Source organism: Chelon labrosus (genome assembly GCF_963514085.1).
Source record: "Chelon labrosus genome assembly, chromosome: 23".
NCBI lineage: Eukaryota > Metazoa > Chordata > Actinopteri > Mugiliformes > Mugilidae > Chelon > Chelon labrosus.
In genome coordinates, this window is record NC_140356.1 from 14,840,498 (window position 1) to 14,854,312 (window position 13,815).

The 13,815-nt window shown below is 42.8% G+C and overlaps 1 protein-coding gene across 6 annotated transcripts in view; it reads right to left on the reverse strand.

Annotated features, from left to right (window-relative positions):
* The window catches only part of anks1b (ankyrin repeat and sterile alpha motif domain containing 1B), a 193,246-nt gene that overhangs the window by 15,709 nt on the left and 163,722 nt on the right, over positions 1 to 13,815 (reverse strand). For all 6 annotated transcript variants that reach the window (XM_084573565.1, XM_084573564.1, XM_084573563.1 and 3 more), the window contains 2 exons: positions 1,590 to 1,697; positions 19 to 222 (listed from right to left, as the gene is read on the reverse strand). In XM_084573565.1, coding sequence (XP_084429691.1) covers positions 19 to 222; positions 1,590 to 1,697 — 312 coding nt within the window. The remainder of the gene's footprint in view (positions 1 to 18; positions 223 to 1,589; positions 1,698 to 13,815) is intronic.

Genomic DNA, 13,815 nt, shown 5'->3' on the forward strand with positions numbered 1-13,815 from the left:
CTCTCCTCCCGTCCTCACCATGCTGACTTGAGCCATCTGTCGCTCCAGCTTGGATCGCGGCACGTCCTCAAAGTAGTTGTCATTGCTGCGCTGTCTGCGCCGGGCGTCCGCCTGCATGATGAGGTGCTGCACGTCCAGAGATCCACCCGGGACTCCCGCCGTGTACGCTGCCTGGCCTACGGAAGGGCTGAGCTGGGGAGGAGTGTGGTTTCCCCCGGGCTCCTGGTACAAAATGGGTGTGGGCAGATCGAAGGGGCGGAAGGAAGAGAGAGCAGGTTCATTCATCATTTTATAATACGCTATGTCACCGCTGCAAGTAGAGGAAGTAGGGCAATGCACTGTGCAGCGACACGTTTTATTTTTCAGCTACAGTGTTGCTGCTGAGTACTAGCGTCTCAAACTGCTTTGCAGAATCGAGCACGAAAGGCGGTGTCCTGTTTCCAGAGGGTTTCAGCAGATCCACCAGTGTGTTTAATCACAACGTGCCTGCACCGTCACTTTAAGTGAAAGCACTGGCTTGATCCTCAAAGTGGAAAATGATGTTCATTTAAAAGGTTTTCAAGCTGAGTGGAGACTAAAGTTCCCAAAAGAATCAGGACTTTTACATTTTGTAATGGTCTTATACATTAAAAGTTATTCACTTTCAGTTGATTTTATCTGAGGAGACTCAGAGGGAGAAGCTTTTTCATACAGATTTCTCTTTTTTTACTGAGTCGAATCATTTCAACTTTGCTTCTCGTCCTAAAATTCTTTTTAACCACTCGTCCATCACATAAATGTGTCTGCTCCTGTTTGTACTGTATCACTGAGTAAACACAGCCCTCTGCTCACACACCAGAAGAAAAGCAGGATTTAAACACATCATTACCGTATAATCTCGCTTGCTTCAGTTACAAAACACTGACACATCTTTCAGGGGTTTTCCTGAAGTTAAAGCTCAAATCAGAGGTTCTTTAACAGGAAGAAATGCCAAACGATTTCATGCTCTAGCTTCTCAAATGTGAAGATTTGCTTCTTAAACAGTTCTCGAGTTATAAACTGCACCTTTTAGAGGTTTGGACTTTTGTCCAAAGGGAGGAATTTGAAGATTTCCTGAGGGATTATATAGATTAACACTGTTACAGACCTCATACCTACAATTATAGGCTTTAACATTTTATATAATAATCAAACTAAACCTAACTGATTAAATGATTATATTTACCAATAATATTTTTTCTTCAGTTTTCAGATGGACATGTTTGTGCACATTGGACAGTTCCGGTTGTTTGGCTGAAATCATCCAGGCTGTCTCATTCAGCTTTGCCTCAGAGACACTAGGCCTCCCTCGGCTCAACAGCACAAAGACATTAGAGCGTAGCTCTGATGGGATAGGGGAAGCCAGTTCCCTGTGATTAACATCCAGGACAAGCCAGCAGGGAGGAAACAGCAGTGATTCAGCCATTTTGTGCCTCCCTCAGAGATTTGGGTAATCAGTTATGGCTTTCCCTCCCTCTCTCTGTCTGATGTATTTATAATAACTCAAATCCACATTGGTTACGATGTTACTCGGGATTATGTCGGTTCATAAAACACAGACACTCACTCACCCTTAAGGAGATGGCCCTGGGAGGTTTTTGTGGGGTGTCTTCGTGTAGCCGGTCCCCCAACGACGCCAAGATCCGTTTTCTGTGTCCGATAAGACCGATCTTCAATACCTGAAAAAAATAAACAGCAGTCTATTAGTAACAGTTACAGTAGAGCTGAGAGAATCAGACGAGGGGAAATTAATCATTTAAGTCATTTATTAAAAAATTAAATAAATAAATTCATGGTAAATGTCAGATCTTTAGCTTCTGGATGAAAACCTAAGGCTCTGGGACAGACGGAACAAGATTACAGTTGCATTCTCTGTGAATACACGAGAACTACTCCGGTGGCAAAAATGATGACTCTAGTTCTCATTTGCATAATTTAAAACAGCTTTTATCGAGAGAAAGAGCTCAAAGGCTTATATAGCTGTATCAGCGCAAAAAAAAAGAAGAGCATAACTGTTATAAACAGATTATCATTCATGTGTCTTAAATGAGAATAATACTGCTATCCAGAAAAGAGTTGCACTTGAATAATGACATAAAAGGCCTCTGAGCACATGCATGTCATTATTACTATTGCACTGGACGGTTAGTTGCGCTCCTATATGAACAGATCAGATACTGATGGACACACATATGGAGGTATCCTGTATGGGATTAAAAACAGGCATGAGGAACTGATTAAACTGATTAAATTAGCTGTTGTTTTAATTTACAACTCTGCTCTTTTCTTTCATTCGGCTCGTTAAATGAATAACACAGAGGTTTAGATTAAAAGAGCTGGACTCAACCTTAAGTAACAGAAAAATAGGTCTCGATACTGACATGACTGATGTTAGACTTGAAACCAAAAATCAATTACAGTTTGGAAAAAAAAAACAAAAAAACAAAAACAAGCAACAACAGGTAGGTTTTTAATTATTAGCCTTAGGCAGTGAAAGGACCAGGTCACAGTTAAACAGCACCATAAACTATAAATATAAAGATGCTGAGCTAATTGTGCTTCATATTTAGTGTACGGACACTAAATTCACACAATGTCAGACAATTCTTCCTCCTAAAGACATTTTAAATTAGCTTCACTAGGCCTTCAAACTTGAAGCGATCCCATTGTCGCCCATTGCTTTGTAGATGGCTCTGGTTGCCTAGGCAACCCTCTAGTCAATGTCAGTGTCGGTTTATTTATAAAGCGCATTTAAAAAAAACGACGAACGTGGACCAAAGTGCTGCACAGAGTAGGGAAGGCATGTACAAATATATAAAACACAGACAAGGAAGAGTAATGAAACATAACTAGATACAGAGCAGCTCTCAAACTGAATAAAAATCAGTTTTAAATAAGTTTTGTTGCTGCCAGTGTGAGTGTCCTATCAGCAGTGGTTAGTTCAGCATAAAGAAAAACAACATCTATTCTCAACGACCACAGCGTCACCTTTAATGCACACATGTCAGATTTTCCGGGTCTTTGATAAAACACGCCGTTACCGAGTCTTTACCGCTAGATTCTGCCCTGACAGCGATGAAATGCAAATTAAACAATACGAGATTGTGGCAAGTTCATAATTGTCTATTGATTTTCCCCAGGCGCTCGTTACTCAGGCACCAACACAGACAAAAAAAAAAAACACACACTTGGACTCTAATGAAAGCGTTCATTCTTTCTCCGGTCACCAGGCGTCCGCTGACTGTGCCAGTTACTGGGTTTTCTAAAGAGACGGGTTGGAACACGGTGAAACCTTCTGCAGAGATGTTGTTTGCACTGTTTGCACCTTCTGGCACCGCACGTCAGTATACAACAATCTTCTGGCTGGTTTCGTAGAGCTGCCTCTGGAGGTCTTCCAGTAAAGGTACGTGACAGTGTGAGAGAATGTGAACATGCCTGTGTGTGTGTGTGTGTGTGTGGGTCTTCAGGGCAATAGATGGTAATTAGCCTCAATGTGAGGTCTTGCTGTCAGTCTAATGATTCTCCCAGCAGCCTTGCTTTGAGTCAGCGCAACGTACAATCTATCGCACCAATTACTGCTCCACATCTGCTGAAGAAGCTACGACGAGTCATGTAGGATGCACGCAGTTTGGTTTGTAAACTATCAAAAAGAGCATAAATAAATCATTCCCATACATATGGAATGGAAGATATATAAATATATGTATGCAGATGTATACAACTCATTTATAATACATAACTGGTGCTTTCTCTAGCAGTTTTCTCCATAAACTTTATTTTGTTTCCAATAAGCAGAGCAGTTAAACACACAGCTACCACAGTGGGCTCAGCTGCATCCTACACCGTTCATCACTGCATTAAAAACTATGTATTTTAATTGTTAAAATCAGACGGATCAAAGGCAAACAGAGAGCAGAGCAGGGACTAGCAGGTAGTGGAACTAATTGGCGCATTATGGCCACACTGTTCTCCCTCCACTAAGTTTTTACTCACTTATTTTTCCCCTCTTGTTATGTGGCTCACCAGCTTTCTTTCTTTCTTTACACATTGGCCTTCACGGACACACAATGGCGGCAACACCACGGCCTCTCTGCCTCCATCTCAGCCTGTCTCTTTGTGCTAAAGATTAACACTCGCTCACTGAGTTTGGTGCATTAAGATCATGTGATACTGTCATTTATTTTAAGAGCCTTTCAAGAGTAAAGCGTCAGCGCGTCTAATTGAGAATGTGATGTACTTCTCAGCAAGTGAAAAGAGACGGAAAATAATGAGTTTGATTATAGGCTAGGTTACGTTGCTTTCTGGTTTGGTTTTCGGGATTTTTAAGTTTTGGATATTTGGACCAAAGAGCTGCACCTGAACACAGCGTCGTGCAGAGCTGACCTCTACTGAATCAGTACCGATCAGACGGTGCACAGTTCATTTTTCCTTGATGAGCATTTTCGTGAAAATATTTGAACGTTCAGTTTAGATAAAGCTGAAAAACAAGAAGCGCCATCTGTGTGCGTGCCCTGAGGACTTTGCCGTTTTGTTGACTTGTCACTTTGTTTTCTCTTGTAGCGCACTGGTTCTCCTAAAACTACAGGTGTTTTAATTTAATCAACAGAATAATAATCTGCAGCTACAAATGTGAAAATGTCCGTCATCGGCAGGTCAAGTGAAAGTGAAAATGACAGAGAAAGTAAACAGGTGACACTGCAGTTCAATTTATTGATGACTCTGCCTTCACACTAAACAATGACCACAACGATGGATTTTTTTTTTTTATGTACTGTATAGAGAAAAGGTCATGAAATATTCAGTCGACTGCCTGTCTCCTGTCTCCTGGGGTGCGATAGCGTGACACCAGTCCTCACGTCACTGTTTCATCACAAACACAAATTTCTGTGTGTGTGTGTGTGTGTGTTACACTTTGTCTTATGCAACAGCATCTACTTCAAATACAGTAGAAGCCTCAACCTCAGCCTGAAGTTCAACTGTCACCATAGCAACACAGAGCAGCAGCAGCAGCAGCAGCAGCAGTCACCCACACACACACACACACACACACACACACTTGTCCAAAAGAGAAGAAATAAAAAAATAAATAATCCACATGCACGTGGATGTGTACTCTCTCTCACACACACACACACAGAAACAGTCCAAACAGCTGTTTCAGAGGCTGGGGATGAAGATTATATTGTTATCCCTGAATGGATGAGAATTTGAATACAACCGACCATTATTGTTAAAACACACTCTCGCTCTGTCTGACTGCAGCATCGGCCCATTTGCATTTAAATGATATTCATAGCAGCCGTATATACTGACAGAAGAAGTGCTGAGCTACCACCGCGTACTCCCGATCACGCCCCTCTCGTTCCGTCTCCGTCCGTCGCTATCACACTCATTACTCCTTCGTTTAAGCTCAACTCTATTCACATCTATTCAGGGGGGAGCTCGGATGATATGTAACCTTGATAAGACATCATTTGTGCGTTCCGCTCCAGCAGCACACTAACACTTCAGCTACCAGTAAAAAAAAAAAAAGGAGAACAGATCAGGACAACGTTTCTCTGTCTATGCAGGTGCGGTAAAAATTTGATGGACGCTGAAGGACAGAACAGTCACTGTCAACAACTATCACGACCAACGACGCGTAACTTCACAGTTAAGTTCTAATTTCCCCTCTCGGCTAACCGTGAAACGAGCTGGTTCTCATTCATGAGCACAGTTCCTGGCAATTTGACCAAAAACAGGTTGGTTCAGGAACAGAAATATTTCTCCTTATTGAGAACCAGATGATAGTTGGATCAGATCGAGAATGATGAGGACATCCAGTCACAAATGGCTATGTGCTAAACCCGTGAAACCAAACAAGCAAATGGAGAAGAAATGTGTTGCCTGGAAACTCAAATTTATCATCAACATGAACATGTCCTACTAGTTCTACATACAGTAAATCTAACTGTACGCAGAACTTGAAGGGATTCGTTGGCTTGCTACATGTTGGTGGATTCTGTACCTCCTGTGGATCAGGCTTGTTCCAGTGCTGATACTTGATCAGTTTGGGATCTAGTGAATTAGGAGGCCAGGTCAACACCTTGTGCTGTTCTTCATGTTTTTTGTGTGTCTGTGTCAGGCTGTATCTTGCTGGGGATGGTTGCTGCCATCAAGGAGTGTCATTGCTATGGGGTGGGGGTGCCTGGTCTGGTCTAGGTGGGTGCTACATGTCTAAGGAACATCCACATGAATGAATGTCAGGTCTAAAAGTTTCCCAGCAGAACACTGTATTGTCACAAGATGGTCAATGTTATTTACTTATCCTGTTGGTGGTTTTAATGTTGTGGCTGACTGGTGTATGGATGCTGTATCTAGTGTTTTTTTTATTGTTAAGGATTCATTTTGGAAAAACACAATGTAAACAGGTCTAAAGCCATTCTACGTTACGTTAAAACACAGTAAACCCTTCATACGTATATAATTTGCTGTCAGTAATATCAGAAACACGTCAACTACGCTACATTTTCAGTGCTGCTGCTGCAATCCAGTGAAATATCTTAACATTACCTGGACTGTTCAGGAGGAATGAACATCAATGACTTGGCGTCAGGTCATCCTGTCGTTGCGCATTTCCATCTAACTCTAAGAGTCCCGGTGTGACTGGTATAGATCAAACACGTCTTCATTATGTGTCTTCACATTACTTTTCCTTTCCTCTTCCGTGTGTCTCAGCCTCTCGTCTGTCTGCACACTGCTGTGTAAGAGTGGTGCTACTGAGCAGCTGAAGTCCCTCTGGTCCTGATTTTATTATCATAGCATGAAGTGATTGAGGGTGCTGTTTGCATCCAGGAGCTGGCTGGACCATAATGTTTGCGTCTTCTGTTTGTCTCTGTGCGTGCCGATCAATGCACTAATCCTGTTTGCAGTCCAAGACTGAGCAGGCTTGATTAACGGATTGGTCGCCACACATACGCTCAACGGATCCATCCTGTAGTCTGCTCTATCTGCACTACCATAATTAAGCTGCTAATATCAATCTGATTCTTGCAATTTAAATATTTATGTTTTTCATGTAAAACTCATCTATGAGGACAATTCTGCATCTGCAAGTGGCAAACATAAAACCCATCAAAGCGAACTGTAAGACAGAAGATGGATGGACAGACTGACCTCCTTTAAAACAAAAGGAAACACTGAGCCATGGCAGCTGCCACATAATGACATATTTTAACAAGTAGCCAGTGCAACAGTAAGTGGAGGGAGAGCGTCAGCGACCGGGGACATTCGTGACGACCTCTCTCATTCAGGACACTGGAGACAAAAAGCCTTTTCTGTGTTCCATACTGGAGGGGAGGTTGGAAGCTGGTCGGCTCACTGGAGCATGAAACCCAGCGAGAGAACCACACAGTCCGGTCACTGTCTGTGCTCAAACTAGCACGTACTTTTAATGACGGAGAAGGAGGAGAGTGGAAAAAAATAAATAAATAAACCTTTCTTCTGTCTCTTTGCTCCCGTTTAATCTACACTGAGTGGCCTAACTATCCTCCTCATCACACTCATATCCTCTTTCCTCGTCCTCCTCCGTATTCCCTTGACCTTAAATCACCTCTCATCATCTGCTCTCCTCTTGTTTCCTGCACAGTCTGTCCTTATTTTCACTGCGCTCTCCTTTACATCCACACAACAGAAGGCAAGGCTAGAGACAATAGGCAGCCAGAGAGAATAAATAGTTTGTCAAAGCCTCGGCTCTGCAGCTTCTTCTCTTCAGCGATGGCGATTGTATGCGATTGGTCCGTCTTTGTTAGTTAGCTATCGCTGGGTGTATCTGCCTCATCCAGGCTCATGTCAATATGACCGATCACCTCTCCCCTGCAGAGGCGATGAGGTGCACAGGGTTGTGACCTCTGCGATATCAACAGACTTCTGCAGCCCCTCAATCTTTGTCTACTAATAGCGCGGGGTCCAGCCCCTGGAAGAATCCTGCATCGATTTTGCAGATCAAAGAATCACTGGTCTAAGCTTACTTAGATTGCCCTGGGTCAGAATACATTACAGGCCAACCGAGTAGTAATATTGATCAGTAAATAGCTCACGTCTGTCTGAATGACCATCTTAGAGGAGGAGTGCAGGTCTGCTGCTACTGTTGAACACGACAAGGTCACCTCCTCAATAACATTTGGCTAGGGTTACAATCTACGGTAACACACAGACAAGATATTACATTTATGATTTATTTAAAAGCAATGGTGTGCCATTTGTCTGGAAGGAGATACCATATAATATCAAAGTAGCATAAATACTGGAGATGCAGCTTAGCTTGGCTCTGTCTGAACCTTCTTTCTACCAGCTCTTAAGCTCATTAATTAATACTATACATCTTTTTTTCTTATTCCATGCAACAATTTAAATCTATAGTGACTAGTCAAGGTTTTACTGTGGTGTTGCCAAGCAATCCAACCCGAGAGAGTTGCTTCTCGCAAATATTTTTTTAAGAAATACTCTAGAAATTGTACAGAGTAGCCTAAAACCTCCACTAATGGCCAACAAGCAAATCGCTTCATATGTGGACAAGGTTTAGAGTTGGTTGAAAGTGACTGGAGATTTTGGACACGAGTCTTTCTACAATCCTTGATACTGTCCTGGTTTAGTCGTGTAATTACTAGAGGCATAGAGACGTGGTTTGTGCGATAAATAAATAAGTAAATGGACAACATGTCCGAGCTGGAGCGCCAAATCTGTTCGCTAAAATGGAAGGAACATAAGTCAAAGCAGCTTCCATCTGGCAGTCGGTGGTGTTTGTTATATAAAGGCATTGATATAATGTGCAAGAGTTGGTGCAAAGGCAAAGATGTTTACTGCAACAATGCTCGTCTCATTTTTCAACCCGATCATCGACATTTTTCTAACCCTGGATACTTAATCACAACCAGGCACCTTTTGCTCCCTTGCTCTCTCAATGATCCATCCCTCTCTTAGGCTACGTGTGTGTGATGTTTGGAGGTGGAACGATTCGTATCGATTGGACTCAAAAGACACTGCACGCACACACACACACACACACACACACAGACACACACACACACACACACAGACACACACACACACACACACACACACACACACATGCTCAACCACACAAGCCTCGGAAAGCAAGAAAGCCTGAGCTCAGGACAGTGACGTCCAGGCTTCAGCATAATCTACAGCTTCACACAAACATGGAATATCATATACATATATATGTATGTTTTTTTTCTTTGTAGGGGGAACACTGAAGGGAAACAGGAGACCACGGGTTGCCTAGCGACCGGGTGGAGAGGAGTTACGAGCTATGTGTTGAAAATGATGTCCAACGGGGACCAATGGGACGAGTCGTTTCATTGCCGAGAGAACAGACAGCCAATGAAAGCGGGCCGGTAATAAGCCTGCCTACAAGGAGACAGATATATCTCCATTAATAGCATGAGAACTGTAAGTATGACTGGAAGCAGAGGCTCAGTGTGTGTGCGTGTGTGTGTGTGTGTGCGCAAACATAGCCAAATGCTGCAGGATCAAGACGGAAACAAGATCTTTCAAATGTTGTGTTCTGCCGACACACACAGTTTTCTACTCCGGCACAGAGAGGAGCTCATGAATTGAATACCCAATAAGATGAGAGAGGAAACGGTGTATGATATATTTTATTTTTTTTTCTGGGTTAATAAATACTTCAAAGCCCCGAGATGGAACCAATTTTCACACTGCAGAGGAGCACAAGCTCTCCTAAGGCACCAAGCTGTGCACATGGCTCTGTATATTTATGAGTGTACAATACTATTTGGGAGTGGGTCCTTCAAAGAGTTAACCCACCTCAGGTCTTTTCACACAGTGAAGACGCTGAAGTTAAAAGGCTGAATATACAGATAGAGCTTTAGATTGCATTACATTTTACGTATTTGTTTAATAAGAAACAGCTTCCTACATTGACAACTGCTACTAGATGTCAGTATTAGTGCATGTTCATATGACTTGACACGGTTAAGACTGACCTAGAGAAAGAGAGCGCCCATTTGGTTTTGTTTGTTGTGTACCTTGCGGAGGTAGCGCTTACATACAACAGCTGCTCATAGCGGTTAGTCAGTGGAGCGTGGAACATGCAGTACAAGAACAGTTTGGGGGGGGAGAGAAGAAAAAAAAAAAAAGCTACCGAAACAAGATCGGGTTAATGGGATGCTTGTAGCAGCCATATGTGCGTCTGTGAACTCTCTGCTGAGGGACAGCGTTGGATGGGACCCTGCTGTGCACTACATGACTCCATGTGAGCCGTGACTTTAAAACAGGTGAATATTTGTGCCAGCTAACGCAAGTCTGTTGGCCCATCACGTGTGAACTGAATTAGCTACTGTGTGACGTTTACACTTTGCTCGAGGAAATTTGCTAATTATTTGGTTTCTAAGTTAATCAACATCGGAGCGGCAGTTTAAGCTGCCACGCTGCTATACATAGACCGGTCCCAAAGCAGGATGCCACATCCTTCTGTCTCCTTTGAGGTCGTATAAGATGGCGCTCTTTTTAATACACAAAGAACGCATATAGACAGGAATTTCAAGAGTTTAAGCCTCGACCACGTTACTTGACCTGCCGATGACGGACAAAGCACCAGTAGTCCGACGGTGGTTTTGTGACCCAGTTCAGTCTCAAAATAAGACGTCAACACCATGAAAATAAACAGACAGAAGGGTGTCAGATAGAAGTGGTAATCCCCTGAATCAGACATCGCATTTAGGTTTAAAACCTCATGCTGAAAGCCTTTGTCCAGGACTTGTCTCTTCCAGCCTCATCCATTACGCTGCGGTTTCTCTGGGCCGCCTACTGACTAATGCCGGTCACTGACGGGGAATTGATCGCAATGACTCGCCGTGGTGACGATTCGATGAACACAAGGCGAAGCTGGATTATGATTGATCGGGCCGGCGTCTCAGATAAACAGCATCTGGCTGAATTTCCAACCCGATCTTTCCGTCTGCTTTTAAACTGCCGGGTGAAAAGAAATACTTTACTTTCTTTTCTCCTGCTGGGACCTGTCTCATTCCTCCCTCTGTTTACCTCCTACAAGGGCTTCATTAACTTTATAGTCTTGTACTTTCAATGCCAACTTGTTTCCCTTCACGTTATTTTTCCTACAAGTTCATACAAGATATTAACTTATCATTTTGGGTGGGTGCTTGATGCTTAGTTGCAAATACGAATCCACCAAAACCTTGGGGTAAAATAGTTTGGCAACGCTGGTTCATTTTGAACATTGCTTTACACTGAAGTGGGTGTAGAAGTGTAATAGATGGGTTTGGAAAGCTTTTATTAAAACCCTGAAAACAGTCATCATTTGACACTAATAAATGCTTACAGTTGTTCTCATACATAGTGATTATCGGTTAAATATGGATCACTATGTTGACACTGAGCTGTGCGAGCTAACCTGGACCTCTCTTTAGCTACTACACTGTCTCACTCTCGTCCCACATCTCCCTCCTTTCACCATCTTCTAGGAATCTGCATGCAAATAAGGGAAGGACGTAAATTAGGGCAGCAGTTGGACTTGAGTAGATTTAACCGTCGTAGTAATAGCTTTCAGCTTTTGTTCCGCCTGTTTCGTTTGGCTCAGTTCAGAAGTAGAGACAAGAGTTGGCGTGTTTTATTTATTGTTTGAGCTAGAGTCACACTTCAGATTGGGACTTTCAGAAAGTATTGCGACAAGTACAGACGTGAGAATCTCTCTCTGAATGATGGATGATCTGGGAAGCTAACAAACAAAAGAAAAACACACAGACGGGACATGTACACAGTTGAGCTGAGAAAAGGTGATATGAATTAAATCTGGAGTTGTCACCGGCTGTACTTGATAAACTTGTGGGAAGAGACCATGTAGTCGTTTTAGCACGATGAATGCACACTCTTTCAGGTGTCCCGGGGACAGACTTCTAAACTCTACACGCGCAAAAACATTTATCTACAACACCTGCACGCACAAACACACTGCACACAGCTTGTAAATTAGCCCAGTCAGCAGTGTTGATTGAGCGCCGCGGACTCATTTCATGTGTTGTGATCACCTCAGCCTCACTGAGCATAGAGATGTAAGACACAAACAAAACAGCAGTAAGCAAAGATTTTACAGATATCACCCTTTGCCCATCCACAGCAAGCTTACCCTCCTCTCTCAAGACGGGACTTATTCCAAATGAAAGGTGGACAAGTAGTCTTCAGTTTTCCTTCCTCTCCTCCCGTGCTCTTCGATGCCGTCCAAGGCAAGTGTTTCTTCCGTCTGCCTCTCTCCTCTCTCTATCCACGCTCTCCTAGCTTTTTCTCCTCGCCTCCTCACCGCCAGCTTTTGTCTCCCTTTCTCTCACCCTCACTTTCTCTGCAGATTTCCAGCGCTCACCAACTCCTCCTCTTTCTTCAGCTTGCGGCAGCCAGACTACATCTCCTACATGTCTCTGCCTGAGCTCTCTCATTCCCTCTCCCTACACACACTCCCTCACCGTGCGCTCTCTCTCTCTCTCTCTCTCTCTCTCTCTTTCAACCAGCTTACATTCACCCTCCTCCTCCTCTTCCTCTCTATCTCGTCACTATGGAGACGCTCAGCCCATACAGAGACCAGCCTGTGCTCACAAGGAGTACAAGTTTGTGTGCGGCACGGGTTGAAAGAGTTCAGAAGCGGTATAACCACCATTATATGACAAATAAAAACAACAAGGAGTAGCAGCCGGGGCCACAAGTATTTTCAGTAGCTTACCGTGAATAGGACGCTACCGCTAGCAGTTAGCTTAGCGCTAAGCCTGAATTCAGCAGGAAAACACCCAGCCTGGCTAAAATCTGCCAAACTGGAGTAATAAATAAAGGAATAAATAAAGCTCACTCATCATTACTCAATATCTGGATAGAGCTGGTTTAAGTGACAAGAAAGAAAACAACCAAATTTCCCAAAATGTCATCATATTCTTTGAAAATATCTTTAATTAGTCTGACCATAAAAAAAAAAAAACAAGAGTCTCCCAGACTAATCAACACTTTAAATATATGTTGTGGCCGTATGTTGTAATAATTGTATCATTTTGTCTGGAAATGTCTTTTTAGTCCAGTTAAAATGTGGCTTTAAATATGGCAACCATTAGCCATTAGCCGCTGTTGCTATGGAGACGAAGTGAATCAGGGACACAAATCGGAGCTGAAACTAAAACCGAGAGCATTGTGGTGGCAATGTGGCACTATGTCTAAAAGTTTTAGATTAGATTAACGTGAATCTGTTAATCTAGACATTAAATGAGTCAGAACATTTCCACAAGACTTTTTGTCTTCAGGGTATCACATTTTTCTTTTCAGCTATTGACACGTTAGACAAGTTTGGACATTTGACAGGAAATGTCTCAGAGCACAGAAGATCCTAAGTTATCTGATCGTGATTTCTCTTTTGAGTCAAGTTCCTCGGAGAAACGTCGTCACTGATCAGGCTTTCGTAACGTATGAAAAGGTGAGGGACTTTTTAAGTAATCAACAAATCAAACATATGACTCACTTTTTCACGTTTTTACAGCGTGCTCTTACATAATCAGTAAACTGAGTGAAGGGCACGACAAGGACGGCACTAGTGCACGTTTAATGCTTTATATTACTCATGTGTTTATGTATGAGTGTATAGGTGTCACATGAATGAAATCCAACCTACACAGCTTGACGTCGTTCGGTCTATTTCTGTTTAAAAGTGTCTATTTATGTCATCCTGTGGGAAAAACTAAAGAGAGGGTACGACTTTGGTCCTACTGCCAATCATAAACAATT